General features: G+C 38.7%; 1 protein-coding gene across 1 annotated transcript; it reads left to right on the forward strand.

The window, feature by feature from the left end:
* The first annotated feature begins 18,036 nt into the window (after positions 1-18,036).
* On the forward strand, positions 18,037-22,821 carry LOC112766628 (protein ECERIFERUM 2). Its single transcript, XM_025812523.2, has 2 exons — positions 18,037-18,690; positions 21,791-22,821. Exons 1-2 carry the CDS (start codon positions 18,244-18,246, stop codon positions 22,685-22,687), a joined length of 1,344 nt encoding a protein of 447 aa, XP_025668308.1. The 5' UTR covers positions 18,037-18,243; the 3' UTR covers positions 22,688-22,821.
* The last annotated feature ends 693 nt before the right edge of the window (positions 22,822-23,514 follow it).

Here is a 23,514-nt window from a genome sequence, read left to right on the forward strand (position 1 = left end):
AATCATTTGAATTATTTGCAGTTTTCTGAAATAAATCAAAGAGCATTTGAAGCTCTAAAAATAATCTATGACAAGTTAAAAAGAGAAGTTAAAGAGCTAGAAAAATTAATAGAATCTCTAGAAAATAGTGATGAAGCGATGATAGAATTTGCAGAAATTCTAAAATAAATAATGAAACATACAAAGATTGAAAGACCAGAAAATAAAATAAAAAGAAAAAGAGCGAAAAAATTAAAAAGTAAAATAAAGGAGTATAAAAGGGAATTAAATAATCTTCAGATCGAAATTGATGACCTTATAATAAAAAGGATAGAAATAAGAATAAATATAAACAAGTTGAAGTTAAACTTAAAAAAATTATAAATGCCTGGAAAATCATATTATGACTTAAAAGAATTAAAGCTGTTGAAAGAAAAAATGGAGAATGAGGTTGAAAAATTAAAAAGATATTTAGAAACAATAGAAAGTGTAGAAATAAAAGAAGTTTTTGAAGATTTGAGAAATTATATTAAAGAAAAAGACAAACAGATAAAAGATTTTATATACCATAATCCATGCAAAAAAGAATATTATAAACTAAAACAAGATTGAAAAACTATAAAAATAAAATCAGAATTATAAATACTAAAAGAAAGAAAATTGGTATCAGAGCCAAGTTAACGATTAAGGGTAACACTTTCTCTTTAAGCAACACTTTTAGTGATACGCTTTTAAATCAATAAACAACCAAATAAAAACAAAAATCTGTAAATCTGTACCAAAACACATCTGTACACTAGATGGACCCTTATTATTTTCATTATAATCATTCATTTGGCATCTCGTAACTGATTATGTGCAACGTTGATAATTCAATCTACAACTCACTTATGAGAGAAACATTTCAAGTTTCATAGGAGAAATTTTTTTTGTTTTCCCGATGAGATAGACCACTGAATATTCATCGATATTGACTTTAAGTATCAGAATCTCGTGTAAATATTTACACTTTATATATATTTTTTATTGTCGAAATATATTTCATCTGAAAAAAGAATAGCAAGTTCAACTACGATTGAACAATTGAGTTATCTAACCACACTATAAAAACACGGTTAAAATTGACGGTGGAATTGTGATAAAATTAAAAATCAACAGTATGACATATCACTTTTAAATAAGTCAATTTTTTAAAAATTTAATAAGATCGACGATTTATTAGACTGTTGTTAAATTTTAAATAAAATCGATAATTTTTTTGTCAATAATATGAATTTAAGATTTTTACATATTTAATAAAAAACGACATTCTAAATGTCGATAATCTTATGTAAAATTAATGACACGTCTGTCGATATTTGATTTATTAAAATTGACAAATTAACCGTCGATTTAATTATTAACGTATCAACAATGTCGTCATCTATTTTTTTCTTTTATCTATTTTAAATTAAGAAAACGATAACATTGTTATCGATATTAATAGTCATATGTTTTAATTAATTTTTTTATTTGAAAACAGTAGACAACTAATGCAAATACATTTTTAAATAAAAAATAAAATTTATACTAAATATTAAATCATGCGTTTGTAAACTTATCAAGATAATAAACAATCCTCTAACATAGAGATTTAAGAGAAGAGAAATAATTAAATACAAAATATTCGTCTAAATCCACTAATAATACAAAATATTCAAAGAAAAGTAAATAACCATTACAAAAAAATTGCTGAGTACCGTCGGATTTACCTGCTGAAAAATAAAATATAATCTGTTGTTAAATTAATTACCGTTGGATTTTGCATCGGATTATATTTGACGGTATAAATCTCGCCGGTAAATGTTTATCGATGGATTTTTTTCCGACGGTAACTAGCGGCAAAATTACCGGAGGAATACGATATTTAAGTAACAGCAATCTGATGCCACTTAAATTCCAATGGTAACTATGGCGCCAAATAGTAAAACTTCACATCGCGTTACTATTGGATTTTTCCGACAGTAAATCTGATAGTAGCGCCAATTTTTAATTTTTTTTTTAAATCTGGAAAATTATTACAGTTGAAAAAATTCTGACAGTAAATCTAGTGGAATAATCGGTTTTATTTTCTTCTTCAATTTATAATGGATCCCGATAATTAATAATCGATAATCAACTCCCAATAAGTAAAGAATAACTCCCAATAAATAAATAATAAATTAATAATTTATCTAAGAAAAGTGATTTATATATGATGTGAAAGATCAAACATACAGAATAAAAACATGAAAGGAATAAAGAAATACATAAGATACAAGTAAGGCTAGCATGCATTGCAATTATATGATCTGGCTAAAATAAGGCTTAAACATACAACAAGCTAGTTAAACTATATTTAGGTTAATCTTATTTAAATTCATCATCTTCTTCTTATGGTTCATCATCCTCCTATTCCAAGGTAATTTCTCAATCATCGAATTCGTCTTCTTTTTTGTCTCTATCGACCCCCTTTTCTTCTTGAAGATCGTCGTCCGCTAGTGGTAGTGTGTCATCATCTACCCTAAGGTCAATGATGTCTCATCCATAACAGCCAACCTAAGAGTGATCGGATCAGCGATATCAACCACCATTTTCGAAGGAGTTTGCTAATCAATTTAGTAAGGTTGCTGACCCTCTGTCCCATCAGACTCGATGCGATTTCTTAGCTTAGTCTTAACCATAATAACCCAACTAGACTTGCATGACCCTAGATAAAGCAAATAGTATACATGTCGTGCATTTTGAGGTAGAATAAAAGGATCGTAATGCTTATATTTTTTTGGTTATATTTATTTCAGTGATATTGTAGTCCTTGTGCTTTCGTGTTCTCGGTTACGAACTTAAATCATACCATTAACATTTAAACATGCGCACCTTATACGTAGTGTGACAAAAATACTCTAATTGAATTATATTGTGCAACACATCATACCAATCAGAATGACCACTACCTACATTTCCACGAACCCAAACTCCAGTTTTATCTATTTTATTTCCCACCGACCATTGTAAAGAATTGAACTGATATCCATTAATATTGTATATCGGATAGCTTGTGCCCTTATTCATTGTGCAACTAAGTGCAACTAGTTTCCAATCTGTTGTGTAAATTAGAGAGACACTGACGTATTCTCTGAACCAATGTAAAAAATTATTTTATGATGTATCAGAATTTTTTTTCTAGAATAACCTATGATACAATATGATAAATAATAAAATTTCAATGTACTGAAGTTTTGATTAGTTGAATAAGTTATTATCTTACTAATTGCAATATTTACAAAGACTTAAAAAACTGACCTCAAGTAGGGTGAAACCTGGTCATAGTTAAGCAATACATGCAGACGTGTGACATCGATTTTCTTTTTCTCTAACCAATATTCACTACACGCGCCTATTGCAACTCCTTATGGAGGATAGGTTATTCTAGTTGACGAGGATTCTCCCCTCTCATCGTTCCTTCTAAATCTTGTTCTACGTGACTTAACATGAGGCTCAAAATAGAAGGAGCAAAATGCGGATGTTTCTTTAGCTAGAAATACTTCGCAGATGCTACCCTCGATCTTTGAGCTTTGTTCTTTACGGTGAGCTTAAAGGATCCAATCATTCTTTCAAAAGGTTACATCCACCTAAATTGGACCGGCTCACATACTCTTGCTTCGTACGGGGGGTGGATTGCCAAGTGTTCCATAACATCAAAAAATCCTAGAGGGAATATCCTCTCTAACTTACAAAGTATGATGAGAATGTTCTTCTCCATGACTGTAAGATAATTAATACTAAGTTTCAAAGCACATAACTCCCTAAAGAACTCACTTATTTATGTGAGAGATTTTTAGATATTGGTAGGAAGTTTTTTGAACGCGATAAGAAGTAATGACTCCACAAAGACATGACAATCATGACTCTTCAATCCAGCAAGTCTACCCTGTGAGACCTTTGCACACCTACCCAAGTTAGAGGTATAACCATCAGAAAATCCCAATCCCCTAATTTACCTACAAACATTTTGTCTCTAGTTCTTTGTTAGAGTGAACACTGCATTTGGTTTAACCCACCGGCCGTTTTCAACTCTCTTTAAGTTTAGATCTGATTGTCTGCAAATGTCCACCAAGTCTAACCTTGCCTTATCAAGATAATGATGAACCAAGTTGTCTTTTCAATAAGGCAACTCCCAAAATATACTCTGTTTCGTCCAATTATGCTCCCTGCCATATCCCAGAGGTCTCAACCCTGTTCCGTTATTGATGATCCTTGCGATTTTACTTACAGGATGCCAAACTTGCAAACCACTCAACCTCATGGGTGCCTCTTCTTGTCTAGTTTTATTCTTCCTAAACGAATCCTTGTTGCACCAAAAAGGATGATCAATATCGAGGAACCTTCGATGACAACCAAACCACGAATTGTTACCCCATTCGTTAGCCAAAATGCATTCGTATCCTCCATACAAATGGGGCACGATATTCTGTCCTAAATGGACTAACCTGATAACATCCCATATGCAGGAAAGTCATTAATGGTTCACATCAATGCAATATACAGTTGAAAATTTGTCTTCGTTGACATATCATACGTTTCTACACCATGAATCCACAACTCCATCAACTCATCCACCAAAGGTTGCAAGAAGACATCTATTTTGACCTTTGGGTTGCTTGGACCAGGTACATACGTTAGGAACATGTATAGGTCATTCATGCACATTTCGGAGGTAGGTTATAAGGAGTCATTACAAGAGGCCAACAAGAGTAGTTTGAGTTTAGTGAATGAGTTTCTTTCAATTGCATTCAATTTATATCGTTTATTTTTGTTATTCCTACTGTTAATTTGGTGAAATTAGAATTAGGTTTTAATTAATTTCAATACTGAGTTTTATTTATTCCTTGAAAATTAGTCTTTGAAGAAGTTTTAACTTGTTAATTTAATAAGTTGTCCTTTTTATTAGGACGGTATTATTTTCTCTAACATCAATTGGAGTTTACTTCTTTCGTAATCTGTGCAGTTATATTCCAAGTTGATTTTCTATCTCTGAATATACTGAAATTATTTAAGTTTTATGCTACACTTATTGTTCCTAGGATAGAGTTTTACGACGAAAGTGAGAAAATGTTGCGTTATTGGTTGAATTCTAGGATTTTTGTTACAAAATAATTCTCACTCATCATCTATGGATGTACGATAGGGATAACGGTGGAGGGGGATTTTAAAATCTAAGTTCTTTGAGGGAGTTGACAAGTTTGTTGCGTATGCCTTCAACATAGAACTCTTTAAGTCTCAAGCACTCTTAATACTCAAATAAAATCTTCTAATGGCTCAAGCACTCTTAATTTCACCCTACCTTAACCTACCCTAACATTATTTAATTTCTAATTATATAAATTAACATAACAAATCCTAATCACATACATCATTAAACAAAATTAATCAATAATTTAATAAAATACTTAATAAAAACCTAAAATTTTGCAAAAAAAAATGAAAAAATAAAAAATTATAAAAAAATTACCTCTGATGGTGGTTGCAGCATGGTGGAAGTGTGGTGGTGACAGGAGGTGGCAGTGACGGCGACAGGGTGAAAACTTCCGATAGGAACAGACACAACAGCGATGGCAGCAGCGATAGCTCTAATAGTACTGACGACCACATGTAGCGGCGGTGACAGCAGCAGCTCCAGAAGGTGGCGATGGCGGTATCTTCAATGGAGCAGCGAAGATGAGAGAGAAGAGAAAAGAAGAGAGAGAGAGTTCGTAAAAATGAGGGGGAAGGTATTCGTCGTTGCCAAAACGATGCGTTTCACTGAAACCTGTTATCGTCGAAAAATTTTGCTGTAAAATCCGACAGTAAACTTGGCACAAATTTTGCGCCACTACTTACCGTCAGATTTAGTGACAAAATTTCTAAGGCGACAGTAATTTTTCGAGAGACGAATTTTTACTCTTAATTTAGAAAAAAGAACACCTTAGGCATTTATTTTATGCATTAAATCTAACACTATTTATCTGATTTTCAAAAGTGATTTAGATCATTTAAATTTATCGATGACAACATAGTGTTGATATTTTAAAGACTAAAATAAACGCCATATCCGTCAATTCTAAAGAAAAAGTATTCTCGTCCAGCACTTGGTCGATAATGTGATAATAGTAGGAGAATGTTTTAATATCATAAAAATAATAGATGACTTGACTGTCGATTTTAATATGTTATTTTTAATTATTTTTTAATTATATCGATAACAATGTACCGAAAAATATCGACAAAAAATCTGACCGTCGATTTTTAGTGCTAAAAAATATGTTGTTCCTTGTAGTGAACAGAGAGCACATAAAGCACGCAAGAAAATTTTTCATAATTAATTTATGAGTTTAATTTTAATGATTTGACCATGTAAATTATTTTACGTAATCATTCAATTACTTTCATTTGTTTAGATGACTATTCACGTGTTAATTATTAAAAGTAGTTACTTTTGTTAACTTAGCGACACACTAGAAAAATTATTTTTAGTGGTTATTTACTTTACTTTTAGCAGAAATTAGACATTAACTATCTTATTTTTATTACTAAAAAATTTTAACGGCAATCATACAATTGTTAGTAAAGACCTTTTTAATGGTTATAAAAAGTATATATTTGTCATTATAACATATAGTAATAATGATAAATATATAATTACCACAAAAAGATAAGTTAAATAAGATATACAGTGACCATTATGTTATTGCTACTAAAAATTTGTCACAAAAAATAATTTTTATTGTAGTGTAATACCTAATTGGATACATATAAAATTTCTTTATACTATCATTGTATCAAAATTAAATTTTGATTTTATTCCATTAAATTAATACTAACATATCATAGTACAAAAGAAGTATTTTGTAAACGGTCTCTCTACGTGTGCAAACGTTTTTATCAACTAAATCTAACAAAATTGGTCTAAACCCAACAAAAACCGCTAACACAATGTGCATTTGAACGACGCACTTCTTCTTCTTTGTTTCTTTTTCGCATGTTCCCTCTTTATCGTCGTTCTTTAATTGCTGCTGCAATATATTGTTACACTTTTTTATTTATTCTCCTCATCTTCCTCCTCCTTCTAGTGTTATTGCAGTAATTTTTATTTTTTATTTAATTTTTTTTTGTTTAAAAAAAAGGAGACTTTTTAGTTTTTATTCTTGTTAAGAAGAAGAAGAAAATTTCTTAACAATTGGTGGTGGTGGTGAGGAGGAGAAGAAAAAATGAGAGTTTTAAATTGTGCAAAACTTATCAAAATTTTTCACACAAGAATTTTTTAATTATGACACAAGTTCGTGTCAAGAGGTTAAAACAAGAATAATTATGGGAAGGTGAAATAAGAAGGAGAAGAAGAAGAACAACAACAGAAACAACACCAAAATTTTGAATGTAAGATTTATCAAAAAAAATAGTACCGAAATTTTTTAATTGAGAGAAAATTTTTTAATTTTGACATAAAAATTTCTTAACCGTAGAACAAAAATTTTTTTAACCAATCAATTAGAAGTTATCAGAAACAAAAATAATAACACCGAAAATTTTTAACTGTGACACAAGAAATTTTTTAACTGTGGCATATAAAATTTCTTAACCAATTAGAAGTTTTAGAAAATTTTTTAACTTGTTATCCTTTGAAGATTTCTTGTATCATTCATAAAAATTTTTATGTTATTTCCAACTAAATGATGTACTAAACTGATTGAATGGTATCGAATTACTTCTATATAAGAGAAGTATAGCTATTCTTGTGTCATTTTTAATAAATTAATGTATTTTTTGGATCCAAAACTTAATTGAATGTATTTTATTAGTTGAGTGAATTAAAATTTTGGACTTGTGGTTAATTAAAGATTTTTTGTATTGTGTCATTTATAAAAAATTACTATGTCATTTTTAACTAAATCATGTATTTTTATTATCATCGATATAATTGTGTGGTATTGAAGTAATATATAAAATGATTTAGTTATTTATGTATCATTTACAATAAATTGATGTATTTTTTAAATTTAAAACATATTTGAATATATTTTATTAGTTGAGTAAGTCAAAATTTTGAATTTATAGTCCTTTAAAAATCTTTTATATTATTTGTTACGGCCTGACCCAGAACCTCCACGGGCCGGGCCGACCCGAACACCACCCGATCCGGACAGACGCCCCGCAAACCGACCCGGACACGCGTCCAGGACAGTTCATGTGCTGCTGGGGGACAACGTCTCTGGGAACATGGGCCTATTTTGGACGGGCCCACCTCTAACAGGTATATAAGGGGAAGACTTGCTCTTCCCCCAAGGTACGTCACATATCACACTACCCTTTCTGCCTGCACATTTACTGACAAGAGCGTTGGAGTGTCTTTGCAGGTGGCACCCCCCTCTCCACGAAGAATACGGGATATCGGGACCTCGTACCCATCGACCGGCAGTCCATGACCTGACGAGCCCCTACCATCATCCCGGATCGCAATCCGAACCGTCCAGTAACCGACCCACCGAACATTGGCGCCATCTGTGGGGACTCGTCCATGGACTTCGTGCTAGTCGAAATGGAGGCAAACCAAGAGGCCGTACCCGGAGGCGACGTCGCCGGGACGGGAACCCGACAACATCCGAGATCTCCCCCGAGGGACGCGACCCAGACACATGAGAGACGCCCCTTCGGGGGGACTGGCGACAACCACGCCAAAATAATGCAAGAGCTACACCATAGAATGCAAGACTTAGAGCGCCGGTTAGCGGACAGAGAACGCGACCAGCGCACCCCGGAACGGAGTCACTCTCGTTCCCGCTCTAGGAGCCGCTCCCGGCGCACGCCTAGCCCCCAGGTCGAGTCAGAAAGCACTGGGGAGAGAGGGCGCGCGAGAAGGCGTCATGACCCTGTCATTTACGCCAGGCGCGAAGGGCGGCGTACCACAAACCGTGGGGACGAAGATGCTCGCCGGGAGGATGACGAGGGGAGAACGAATACTCGGGGACCCGTGATAATAGGGGCCACCCCATTCCACCGCTCCATACTCGAGGTCCGGCTGCCAAAATATTTCGACAAGCCAACGGACATGAGGTATAACGGAACGCAGGACCCCCTAGAGCACCTAACGTCCTTCGAGGCCAGGATGAACTTAGAAGGAGTAGGAGACGAGGTAAGATGTCGCGCCTTCCCGGTCACCTTGGCGGGACCTACAATACGGTGGTTCAATAACCTCCCACAGGGCTCGGTGACCCAATTCTCCGACATCAGCCATGCCTTCCTGGCTCAGTTCACAACCAGGATCGCCAAAGCCAAGCACCCGATCAATTTGCTAGAGGTGACTCAGAAAGCCGGGGAACCGACCAGGAAATACTTAGATCGTTTCAACGACGAATGCTTGGAAATTGATGGTTTGACGGACTCGGTGGCGAGCTTGTGTTTGACGAACGGGCTCCTGAATGAGGACTTCAGGAAGCACCTTACCACAAAGCCCGTCTGGACAATGCAGGAGATCCAGTGCGTGGCCAAGGAGTACATCAACGACGAGGAAGTAAGCAAGGTCGTGGCTGCCAATAAACAACAGCCCGTCTACAACCAAACCCGGCACTACGAAGGTAGAGAAAAACCAAGGGAACACGCCAGGGACGGCGGCCCAAGTAAGGTGCCGAAGCCATTCCCCCGAATCAGGAAATTCACCAATTATACCCCCCTCGCGGCACCGATCACGGAAGTTCACCAACAGATAGCAGAGAAGGGGATACTGACGAAACCTCGACCTCTGAAGGGCAGGACGGGGGGAGACAAGAACCTCTACTGTGAATATCACAAGGGATACGGGCACAAAACCCAATACTGCTTCGACCTAAAAGACGCCCTGGAGCAGGCAATCAGGGACGGAAAACTTGCCGACTTCTCCCATCTTATCAGGGAGCCGAGGAGACGCAATCGGGACCGCGAAAACGAAGACGGGTCCCGGGCGACGAGACGACGCTAAGAACCAGAGAGGGACGACCACGGTCTCACGGTGGTGAATGTAGTAACGGCGAGGAACTCCGTCCCAAGGTCGAAATCGGCACAGAAAAAAGATGCCAAGGTCCTCGCGGTCTCCTCCTCGTCTGCTAGAAGTTCCCGGGGACTCCCATCCATCTCTTTCGGCCCGGAAGACCAATGGTTCGACGAGGCGCCGGAAAGTCCCCCCATGGTCATCACGGCCAGGGTCGAAACTGGCCTTGTCAAGCGGATCCTGGTTGATACGGGGGCAGATTCGAACATCATGTTTCGAAATGTTTTTGACGCCCTGGGACTACGAGATGCTGATCTGGCGACCCACCAGCACGGTGTGGTAGGGTTGGGAGACCACTTCATCAAACCAGATGGAATCATCTCCCTCCCGACCTCCGTGGGGCAAGGGCAGAGGCGAAGGACGGTGATGGCCGATTTCGTAATCTTACGAGATTCCACAGCTTACAACATCATCTTGGGGAGAAAAACCATCAACGACCTGGGGGCAGCTATTAGTACGAAGCTGCTCGTGATGAAGTTTGTTGCTGATGACGGATCCGTAGGATCCATCAGAGGAGACTTGGAAACGGTGGTCGCCTGCGACCACGCCAGCCTCTCTCTCAGGAAAAAGTCCAAAGAAGCATCGGGGGTCTTCCTCGCCGACCTGGACGCCAGGATAGAAGACAAGCCCAGACCCGAGCCAGAAGGGGATTTGGAGAAATTTAGGGTCGGTGACGGGGACGAGAAGTTCACGTTCATAAACAGGAACCTTCCCCATGAATTAAAGGAGCCTTTGATGGAGATGATCAGAGCCAATGCCGACCTCTTTGCTTGGACGCCAGCCGACATGCCAGGGATAGATCCCCAGCCCATGTCACACCATCTGGCCGTCAAACCAGAAGCCAAGCCAGTGGCCCAGAGAAAGAGAAAGATGTCACGGGAAAGGGCAGAGGAGGTGGCCAAGCAGGCGGCCAGCCCCCTTGAAGCAGGGTTCATCCGGGAACTGGACTACTCGACCTGGCTGTCGAACGTAGTTTTGGTGAAGAAACACAATGGGAGGTGGAGAATGTGTGTGGACTACTCTAACCTCAATAAGGCATGTCCTAAGGACTGCTACCCCCTGCCCAACATTGACGCACTCGTCGACGCAGCAGCGGGGTACCGGTATCTGAGCTTCATGGACGCCTACTCCGGGTACAACCAGATACCGATGCACCAACCCGACGAGGAGAAAACGGCATTCATAACGCCCGGGGGGACCTATTGCTACAAAGTGATGCCATTTGGTCTGAAAAATGCTGGCGCCACGTACCAGAGATTGATGAACAAGATATTCAGTGAGCTCATAGGCAGGACAGTGGAAGTCTATGTGGACGACATCCTCGCAAAAACCGCATGACCCGAAGATCTCTTGAGCGACTTGGGAAGTGTATTCGCCTCCCTCCGACAACACGGCATGAGGCTCAACCCGCTTAAATGTGCCTTTGCCATGGAAGCTGGAAAGTTCCTGGGATTCATGATCACCCAAAGAGGAGTAGAAGCCAACCCCGAGAAGTTCCAGGCGATTCTCCAGATGAAGAGCCCGGGTTGTATCAAAGATGTCCAACGATTGGCGGGAAGACTGACGGCTTTATCCCGTTTCGTCGGCGCATCGGCAGCAAAAGTCCTACCCTTCTTCAATCTGATGAAAAAGGGAATAGCATTCGAATGGACCCCAACGTGCGAGGAGGCATTCAACCACTTCAAGGAGATCCTAGCAGCACCTCCGGTGCTCGGGAAGCCCAAGGCCGGAGAATCACTCTACCTCTACCTGGCAGTAACAGAAGAAGCGCTTGCAGCAGTGCTTGTAAGAGAAGAATGGAAAGCTCAGCAGCCGATCTACTTCGTGAGCAGGGCCCTACAAGGAGCCGAGCTGAGGTACAGCAAATTGGAAAAACTGGCGTTGACACTCCTAACTTCCTCCCGAAGGTTAAGGCAATACTTCCAGGGCCATCGTATAGTCGTGAGAACGGATCAGGCAATTCGCCAAGTACTCCAAAAACCTGATTTGGCTGGTAGGATGATGACCTGGGCCATCGAGCTCTCCCAATATGACTTGCAGTATGCGCCCCGGCACGCAATCAAGGCCCAGGCAATGGCAGACTTTTTGGTTGAGGTAGCAAGTGATCCCCCCGACGAAACGGGCACACGGTGGAGGCTCCACGTGGACGGAGCCTCCAACCAAACGTCTGGGGGAGCCGGGGTCATCTTAGAAAGCCCAGTAGGAGTCATCTACGAGCAATCGACCAAGTTCGAGTTTCCTATGTCGAACAACCAAGCGGAATATGAAGCTCTCTTAAGCAGACTAATACTAGCACGGAAAGTCAGAGCAACGAAGGTCGAAGTATGCAGTGATTCACAAGTCGTCACCTCGCAAGTAAACGGAAGTTACCAAGCCCAGGACCCCCTCCTGCAAAAATACTTGGAAAAGATTAAAGAAATGATAAGTCAGTTCCAAGAGGTCACGATCCAACACGTCCCCAGAGAAAGGAACACACGGGCGGACCTCCTGTCCAAACTAGCCAGCACGAAACCAGGAGCGGGTAACCGGTCTCTCATTCAAGGCATGGTGAAAGAGCCAACGGTCGCCCTCCACTTGACGGAAGTGAGTCCCTCCTGGCTGGACCCCATCACAAACTTCCTGGAGCTCGGTAAATTACCAGACGACGAGAAGACAGCTAGAACGTTGAGAAGGGAGGCAGCCAGATATGCAATCATACAAGGGCAATTATTCAGAAAGGGGCTCAGCCAACCCCTATTGAAATGCTTGCACCCCGACCAGACGGACTACGTACTTAGAGAAGTCCACGAGGGATGCTGCGGCCACCACATCGGGGCAAGGCCCTAGTGAGGAAGCTCATCCGAGCTGGATATTACTGGCCATCAATGATGAAAGACTCAAGAGAATTCGTTAAAAAATGCGTAAAGTGTCAACAAAACGCGAACTTCCACAAGGCGCCGGCCTCCGAGTTAAGCCTTTTGACGACCACAAGACCCTTCGCTCAATGGGGAGTCGACCTTTTAGGACCTTTCCCGGTTGGCCCGGGACAAGTCAAATATCTCATAGTGGCCATCGATTACTACACCAAGTGGATAGAGGCCGAGCCACTGGCCAGCGCATCTTCCTCCAATTGCAGGAAGTTCATGTGGAGACAGGTGATAACCCGGTTCGGCATCTCGGAGGTCGTCATCTCGGATAATGGAACACAATTCACTGACAAGAAGTTCACGGAGTTCCTCACCGGCCTAGGGGTAAAGCAAAAGTTTTCCTCAGTTGAACACCCCCAGACAAACGGGCAAGTGGAATCCGCAAACAAGGTCATCTTGCTTGGCCTTAAGAAATGCCTAGACAACAAGAAAGGCGCTTGGGCTGACGAGCTCGCTTCGGTCCTATGGTCCTACCGAACAACCGAGCAAAGCGCTACGGGAGAAACCCCTTTTTGCTTAACATACGAGGTCGACGCCGTGATACCCGTCGAAATCGGCGAACCGAGCCCGCGGCTACTGCTCGCAGGTGTGGACGAAGCAGTAGAAAAGGACCTGGTGGAGGAGACGAGGGAGATGGCCCATTTGTCAGAAACAGCATTGAAACAAAGAATAGCCTTGCGCTACAACGCTAAAGTCCTCAGGAGGGATTTTGGGGAAAGAGACCTCGTTCTGCGACGCAACGATGTCGGTCTACCGACCCCTGGAGAAGGAAAGCTGGCGGCAAATTGGGAAGGTCCCTATAGAATTAGGGAAGTACTTGGAAAGGATGCCTACAAGCTCGAGAGACTCGACGGCACAGAGATCCCTAGAACATGGAATGCAGGTAACTTGAGAAAGTTCTACTCCTGACTCGGACAAGCCGACCAGGAGGCCTAACGGACTCACGAATGATCTCTCTGTTCACATGATTAAATTTTAGTCCATTTTTAGCTATTTACTCTTATCGAATACTTGCCATATTAACAAGCTTGCATAGCTGACGATTAATTCTCACTTGTGAAAATATTCTCCTACTTATCTTTTGCTTCCCAATACGCGCTTCACACGATTACGTCCTAAAATGGCAACCCGGGACTGATCACCCCGGGAGCCAGACGGACCATAGCAATAATTAACACAGCGACAACGCGACCAAATCGGTCCAAATCGTTACCAAAGCAAAAACGACAAAACGGGCACAAGCAAGGAGCCCACCCCGAAAGCCAGACGGACCATAGCAATAATTAACACAGCGACAACGTGACCAAAATCGGTCTAAATCGTTACCAAAGCAAAAACGACAAAACGGGCACAAGCAATGAGCCCACCCCAAAAAGACGGTAACAAAAATAATACGACGAGTAAGGCGAAAGATAGTAACGGCCACTCGGCCAAACGACCGACTAAACATAACTATTACGAAGTGTCAAATTACAGAACACGCAACAAATGTTCAACAAATCTACATCAAAATGTTCAAGTTAAAAGAAATCACTTCCTAGGCATGTCGACAATCTTACCGTCTTGGATCATTTTGAAGACCCCAATAGCCGATATGTCGAAGTTGGGAGCCACGATCTTCACTTGGGCTTTCAAAGCATCTTCAGTCATAGAAATCACGCTCTTCCCTTGCTCTTTGGTCGCTTTTAGCTTCTTCCGGAGCTCCTCGACCTCGACTTTAGCGGCTTTAGCCGACGACACGGCCTGGTCACGCTCTTTCTCCAAGATCGCTACCTGACCCTGAGCGGCGTTTAGCTGGCTCTCCAAGGTCATCTCCCGCTCAGCTAAACGGGCCACCGTCTCGTCGAAGGCCTTCAATTTTTCCTCGGCGGATGTCGCCCTTTCCTTGGATGCCTTGAGTCTCTCCCCCATCTCAGACAACTGGCTCTGGAATAGCTCAACCTGCATCTTGAAGTCGTTGTTCACCTTGGCAGAGGACTCGAGCTTCCTCCGGAGGGCCTGCATTCCCGACAGCTCGAACTCAGCCTTTCGAGCTATCACGGCCCCCCGGAGCAAAGTCCGATACATCCATCTCGCCTGCCCGGCCAGGTCGGTTCCATGGAAATGCTCCTCTATCCCAAGGATCAGCTGCGAGTCGATAAAGGTTGTGGCATCGAAATTCCTCTCCATGATGGTGAGAGCCCCCTCCGGGCTCGAAGACGCCCTCCGCCTCTTAGGGGTGTGGATGAGTTCCACATCGTCATCTTCCTGAGGGGCAGAGGGCGAGTGCCCGCCAACGATGACCTCGGGAGGGGGAGAAGCCTGCGCCCCCTCTGGGTTCTTACCCGACATATCAGTATCCTGGGGAGGGGGCTCAGTCTGGTCCTCCTTCTCCCTAGAAGGTCCAATCGAGTTCCCGGCATCCTTCTCCTCAGCTTTCTCGTCATCGCTTTCTTTGAAGAAGGTCTTCATCAGGTTCTCAAGACTCGTCACTGTAGCAGACATCTCCACAGCAGCAAACAAACAAACACATCAGTCGTTAGATCGCGAAAGCAAACAATAATAAACAACACAAAAAATACAAAACAAGACGACTCACGGATATAGCTCCTGGCGGCCTCCCGTTCACCCATAAGGAGATGAGGATTCACGGGGTTTTTTTCAAAAAGAGCAAATAGCACATCGGCTATTTGCTTATCTACCGAGGACATCCTCTTATACGTTACCTTAATAAAAGGATTCGACCCCGCCCCAAAGCTCCAGTAAGTGGGGATGAGGCGTTCCCCCTCCAAGGACAACCAAAAGGGGTGGCGACCTTTAACGGGACGGACTTTGAAGAACTTATCTTTAAACCCATGGTAGGAGTCCTCGAACAGACCAAATATTCTCCTACCCTGGGCAGACCGGAAAGAGAGGAACCCTTTCCTCGCTTTCCCTTGTTTTGAAGGGTTGGTAAGGTTGAAGAAGAAAAGAAAGACATCCACCGACACCGGCAGCTCGAGATACTCGCAAACCATCTCAAAACAGCGGATAGAAGCCCAGCTGTTCGGATGGAGCTGTGACGGTGACACGGATATCCGATTCAAGAGCGACATCTGGAATTCGAAAAACGGAAGGCAAACCCCGACCTGGGTGAACATGGATTTGTAAAACCAAATCCAGTCGGCAATCCGGGGAGAGTGAAGATTGATCTCGTACAGCCGCTCATGGGGGGCAGGCACGGAGGTCTCATAATTGGCCTCTTCGTCTGTTCCCCCGCACAAGTACCCGGCTTGCCGGAACTCCGTCAACTTCGCCAGATCCATCTGGTTTGGCGAATCCTTTACATCCGAGGTTACCCAAGCGTACGGATCATAGCTCGCCGCGAAAGGGGAAGCCCGGGAGACGACATAAGGCATACCTACAGCGGGGTACCATTCCGTTAGTCTACGAGGTCGGGAGTCCGGGGAAAACCCAAGAAACTACACCCTTTCTACTCAATCATGACCAAATACGGCTAAGAGCTATACCAATCGCACAAATCACCTAGAAACCTACCCAAGAATGGTACCCCTCCCCCAACACATCTACCTAGCATCAAATGGCCACACAACAACAAAAATGGCAACACAAATACATACAACAAGCATGCAAGAACGAAACAGAAAAGAGAAGGATTCTTGAATTACCTGAATTGATTGTAGGAACTGGAAAGTGAAGGAAGAGGCACAGAGACGCTCGAACAAGAATTTTTGGATATCAGGGAGAGAAGAAAATAGGAATAGCGAAAGTGGGAGCAAAGGAAATAAGAAACTGTTTAAAAACCGCTGCGTAAAGCGCGAAAAGGCCAGGGATAAAATGGTCTTTGTGCGCGGGATTTTTCGTAACCCATTATGAGCATTTAATGCTCAGCGCGAAGAACGAAGCGACAAAACGGTCGCCTTAGCAACCAAGAGACACGCGCGCAGGGGGCACGTCCCTCCCACGGTCAGCCGACCCGACGACAACACACGAACGAAGAAATCACGCGCCACCAATGTCCCTCACAACCATCACTGGCGCGTCGGGGGCACTGTTACGGCCTGACCCAGAACCTCCACGGGCCGGGCCGACCCGAACACCACCCGATCCGGACAGACGCCCCGCAAACCGACCCGGACACGCGTCCAGGACAGCTCATGTGCTGCTGGGGGACAACGTCTCTGGGAACATGGGCCTATTCTGGACGGGCCCACCTCTGACAGGTATATAAGGGGAAGACTTGCTCTTTCCCCAAGGTACGTCACATATCACACTACCCTTTCCGCCTGCACATTTACTGACAAGAGCGTCGGAGTGTCTTTGCAGGTGGCACCCCCCTCTCCATGAAGAACACGGGATATCGGGACCTCGTACCCATCGACCGGCAGTCCACGACCTGACGAGCCCCTACCATCATTCCGGATCGCAATCTGAACCGTTCAGTAACCGACCCACCGAACATTATTCAATAATAATTTTTGTGTCATTTACAACTAAATTAAATGATGTATTAGAATTAAAAATTGATTTCATGAACACATGAATTACCGATTTATAAATTTTGTTCGAATAGAGCATAAGTGAAAAAAATCTACAAAAGAAATAATAAAATCAAGTAACACAAGTGCAAAAATTCAAAGACAAATAAAACAGTGGGGTCGACGTATAAAATGAAAAAGATAATGACGATAATAATGATAACACGATAATAATATGATGATGATAATGATAATGGAAAAAGAGAAAGAAGAAGAGGAAGAAGAGGAAAAAGAGAAAAAATAATGAAAAAAAAACGTATACATATTATGACTTGATTGAAATTGATTAGGTGAAACATTTGGTGTTTTAGAATTTTTGTTGTACGAAAATAAAAAATAGAAAAACATAAGTAATTAACAATATTTTTGAATAATGTAAATTAATAGGGTTAAAAAAATAAATTTATCTTAAATTTAATTAGTATCATTAAATTAAGATGTAATATATTTTTATTTGATTGGTAGTTGTTCGTGTTGTTTAAGATGGTCCGTTGTTTACCTAACACTCTCTGTAAAAAAAATTATTTAAAAAATAGATGAGGAATGTTAATATACACCTATAATACGTCTATATCTTCACACTTACCCATTAAATTTCTCCAATCCTAACCGAACACGTCTCTAACTTACCCCTTTCTCTTCCCCGTCATAAACTCATAATGCTGCCTCATAAGTTGAAGTATAACAGATCCTCCCAAACCAACATTATAAATGTAGACGAGTAATCCAGACACACAAAATCTAACCCCTTCTATCTCTCTCGGTTATGGGTTCTTTAACTACCAACATGGGAGAAGAAAGCCAACCATCTCTAACCTCCAAGATCTCAACGGTGGTGCCAGCCACGCCACGTGGCAACGAGCGCGGCACGTACAACCTTGGCTACATGGACCTCCTCATGAAGCTTCACTACGTAAGAACCGTTCATTTCTTTAGCCCTCAAGCAGCACAAGGGCTCTCAATCTTTGACTTGAAGAAACCTATGTTTCCCCTGTTGGATCCGTATTCACACATCTCGGGCCGGATCCGGAGGTCCGAATCGTCCGGGCGACCGTTCATCAAGTGCAACGATGCTGGTGTCCGCATAGTTGAGTCTCATTGTGATAAGACACTTGAGGAATGGTTCAACCAAAAAGGGTACTCCATTCATGAACTTGTCCATGATCACGTGCTTGGTCCTCACCTTGCTTTCTCACCCTTGCTCTTCCTCAAGGTATGTGTAAATTCTTTCTACTTTTAATCTCCTAACTACCTAGGTATCTTATTATATCAAATCTTTTTATTTATAAAAACTTATATTAGATATATAGTTTTAATGCACTATAAATATAAAATAATTTTATACATACATATATCTAATTATATAATATTACGTAAATAAAAATAATTATTTAAAAGAATAAATATAATTTAATTATTGTGTAAATTTTTTTATTATACTCTCAATACATTGTAATTATATATAATTGATCATGGAATTTAGTGGTTAGACTACTCTTATGTCGTAGTTATGTTATGGCTTTTTTTTTCTTTCATATATTAATTATCATATGAATACTCAATTTATATTTAATTTGAATTTTTTGCTGGAAGATAGTTTTAATAATTAAGGTAATCTAAAATTTTGGATTTTTTTTTCTTTTCCCGAATACATATCTGAATCAATTATGTTATTTATATAATATAATAAAGTTGTTTTTTTTTACTTAAATTTTAGAAAGATCTAAAAAATTATATATATGTCCACCTATTTATTAATAATCCAATTAGGTGAGTCCGACATATATGTTTATATGTTGCTCGTTCATTGCTTTCATTATTCACGGAGCTGAAAGTCTGTGAACCTTTGTGTGCACCTATTTTTGTATTGTTTCACGGGTCTACTACTTTCCTATGCTACAGATAGTATTTCTACGTGTTTTTTTCCCTAGAAATTCTTAGTTTTCATGATATATCACTTTTGTTATTTAAATGTGTGGCCTTTATATTATGGTATGACTGTACAATTTTTTTTTTTTTAATTTTAATGGGACTTTTAATAATATAAATACGTATGTGTCACGTGTATGTTAACCAAGAACCATTACTTTCTAGCTTTAGAAAGTAGTTAGGAAAAGAATACTTCTAAAGACTATTAAGAAGGGTACGATCAATTAATAAAGGAATCATTAAAAGCATAACATCTAGCTAGCTAGAGTAATCTCTAAAGATAAAAAATTATTATTGTCTCTGTAAAAATTATTGATGGTCCTTCTCTTTAAATATGAATTGAACAGAACTATTTTGCTAACTTTGACATAAATGATATTTTTCGTTAATTGACTCTTCTCATCAATGATTCTTAAGAGTAATTTTTAACAATTTTTTAAACTTTCATAATTTTATTAAGAAATTAATTAACTTATCAAATATTATTATATTACAGTCCTTATCATTTATGGATATGTCAAGATAGTATTTGTAAGAATTCGAAGAATTATATTTCCATGTGGACATAGCTTTTAGGGGTTCAGTTATGTATTCACTCAAAACATTCTTTAAAAATTAATTCCCACAATTTAAATTTATTTTAAGTTTTCCAAATGGACTAATATTTAATTTGAATCAAGCAATATTAATTTTAAATTTTTTTAAAACAAATTATGCATTTTATTAAGCAAAAACATATATACAATTTATAGTGTTTTTTTTTTAAAGCAGGAGATCAGATATGGTGATTATTGGACACTGAAATAGTCTGTTTGCATTTTCGTTCTATATTTAATTTTAAGAATTCAGTTAAACAACTATTTTTTTTTCGGTTATATGGTATTGTAAAAAAGTTCTATACATTACGTAAGAAAAATTGTTAAAGTTAGTAATTTTTAATATTTTTAGTCATTATTTAATTAATATAAATATTAGATTATCTTTAATAAATAAATTATTAATTTATGTATATAAATTTTAAAAAATATAAACATAAAATTATTAATTAATTTATATAAATTTTAATAAATATAAATTATTATTCACCAAATACGTCAACCATGTAACATTCTCTTGCCTAGGTATATATTTCTCTATATATCTCCCCATAGTTTCAGTATGTATATTAGTTTATGTAAAAAAATTTATAGAAGCCATAATATCTAACCGAAAAAGAGGAACCAGCCACAAGCAAAGAGAGCAAGTAGATGCAGCATTCTATGACAAAGAAACACGTACCCATGTATATTAGGCTAAACCAATAAAATCATATTATAATCTTCTCTTGCCAACTAACTCTCGTCTAAATATTTATTCTCTTCTTCTGATAATAAGCCACGTGTACTTTATATTGCATGCAATTTGTATAACCAAATTAAACATCAATATTCAATGCTCTCTCCCATAACAAATAAGTAGTGTTGAACTGTTGATTTTGAAATTTGATTTTATCCAAATTATAAGTAGTATATCTTTAGAAAAGTTAAGTTAATTAAATCAATCAGATACTAGGGTGAAAAAAAAAAGTTAAGTTAACGGACGTTATTTGTTACAATGGCAAGAGTGGCAACGAACTCTATTAGATGAAAAAGGGATAGTAATTGTAAAGAGATAATATATATTCTTTTAAAATGATAAAAATAATATTATATATTGGTAAATGATACATGAACAACAACATTTATCATTTTCAGTCAATATTTGTTTAATTTTAAATCCTAAAAATTAAATTCTAAATCTTAAACTTAAATCATAAATTCTAATAGGGTAAAACTAAGATATTATTAGTTTGAAGTATTAGCTAATATTAATAAAAAGTAGTAATTCTTTAACATTTTTTGAGAATATAAAAAAAATTTAGAATTTAAAATTTATAATTTAGTATTAAGAGTTTATGATTTTAAGATCTAAAATTTAAGATAAACAAGACTATTTTAAAAAAATTGACTGATGTTATTGGATAAAAAATATTTTTTTCAGAACATTACTCAACATCAATTAATCTTTTTAAAATTATTTTATTTATCTTAGATCTTAAATTATAAATCTTTTTTACTTTAAATCCTAAATTATAACCCTAAATTTTAAAATTGGTTAACTATAAGTTTGTTCTTCATACTTTCTCGTTTTAATATTAAGAAAAAAATAATTTGACAATAAACTTAATAATAATAATAAAGAGCAATGTTATTCATTTATTGCCGGTTGATGCAACCACCAACCACCAACATTAGTAGTTTAGTACATCACTTCTCAAAACTGTTGTAATTATTTTTTTTTTTTTTTTTTACTGTGTAACAGTTTTTGTAACTAATCAGCTGCTTCAACTTTTGTGTTTTATGCAGTTCACTTGGTTCAAATGTGGAGGGCTGTGTGTGGGACTAAGTTGGTCTCATGTCCTTGGAGACGCTTTCTCGGCTTTCAATTTCATCACCAAGTGGAGTCACGCGCTCGCCGGTCACGTGCCACCAAAATCCCTTCACGTAAACCCTAATAATGAAGAGTTACAATCTCTTCCTATTAATTCCATTCAAGATTCACAGATTCCCATCGTGAAAAGGGCCACAATTCTTGACGAAGAACACTGGATCGCCGCAACTGACACCAAAATCGTTACTCACACTTTCTATGTCAGTTACAACCAACTTCAAGATTCAGTCACAAGTAGCCAAGAATCTAACAACACCTGTTGTTTCGAAATCGTTTCGGCATTATTATGGAAGTGTTTGGCTCAGATCAGGAGCTATTCAGAGCCAAAAGATGTTGTAATTTGCGAATATCATAGGGAAAACTACGAGTTCCCTACAAATATTGGCTTGGAATTTAGTACAGTTGAAGCTAGTAGCAAAGTTTCTGTTTCGGAATCTGATGTTTTGGAATTGGCAAGGCTCATGGGCAGTGAGAAAAAGAAGGTTGAGAAGCATGTCATGGAGAAATTGGTGGAAGAAAGTGAAGGGAAAGAGGATTTTATAGTGTATGGAACGAGGTTGACTTTTGTGAACTTGGAAGAAGAAGGTAACGTTATTTATGGGGTGAAGCTTAATGGAGAGAAACCAATGGTTGCCAATTGTGCCCTTCATGGGGTGGGTGATGAAGGGGTAGTTTTGGTACTTCCAGCACCTCAGGATAAGGAAGATGGTGGCAAAATTGGAAGGTTGGTCACAGTTTCTCTGCCAGAAAAAGAAGTTGAACAACTTAAAGATAAATTGGGAAGTGAATGGGGTATAGCATCACATCCTTGATGAGATCGATCCACAATCAAATATGTCTTTTGTTATACATTGCCGGGTTCGTTATTTTAATTTTTCTTATATGTTTTTTTGAATTAATGTATTTTGGTGTAATTTATTTATATTTAAATATATTGGTTTAGTAATACTGTACAAAGAAGTTAGAAAGACTTATCAGAATAAAATATAATAAAAGTAATAATAAAATCTATCAAGAAAGCAACTATCACTTATATTTATATCAATCGTGTATTAACTGTATATTAAAATTAATAACTAAAATCAGTTATCAATATAAAATATACATTAAAATATAAAATATATATTAAAAATAAATTTTATATTTATATATATATATACTTGATAACTAATTTTTGATATACACATATTATTTTTGTATTTATATAACTATGGTATGTTTTATATTATTATTTATATATGATAATAAATTTTTTTCTTAAGATAATTCATCCGTTAAAAAGTAATTTTATTATTTTCTTCTGTATTGTATAAAAAAAATTACACTTGTATAATAAAACTGTTCTGTTCGTGTGTAATCGAGGTATGATGACTCCTTCCAACGACTGTTTAGTCTTGGTGGAGAGCTATAATTCGTCCTGAGAAAGGGTCGAAACACTTCGACAATGCGCAACACAGCGGCGGGAGCACCTGCAAAAAGTACTCTGACGCTCAAGTTAGGAGAGTATATTAAAGGGAGAATTTAAAAGATAAATAAAACGTGGTGTGTGACCTGGCTTCTTCTGGGATATCTGGTTTGTTTATATAGACGAGTGAAGTGCTAGCTTGTCTTTGTTTGTTCCGATCTTTTCTGATTGGGT

This window comes from Arachis hypogaea, chromosome 17 (genome assembly GCF_003086295.3).
Source record: "Arachis hypogaea cultivar Tifrunner chromosome 17, arahy.Tifrunner.gnm2.J5K5, whole genome shotgun sequence".
NCBI classification, from domain to species: Eukaryota; Viridiplantae; Streptophyta; class Magnoliopsida; order Fabales; family Fabaceae; genus Arachis; species Arachis hypogaea.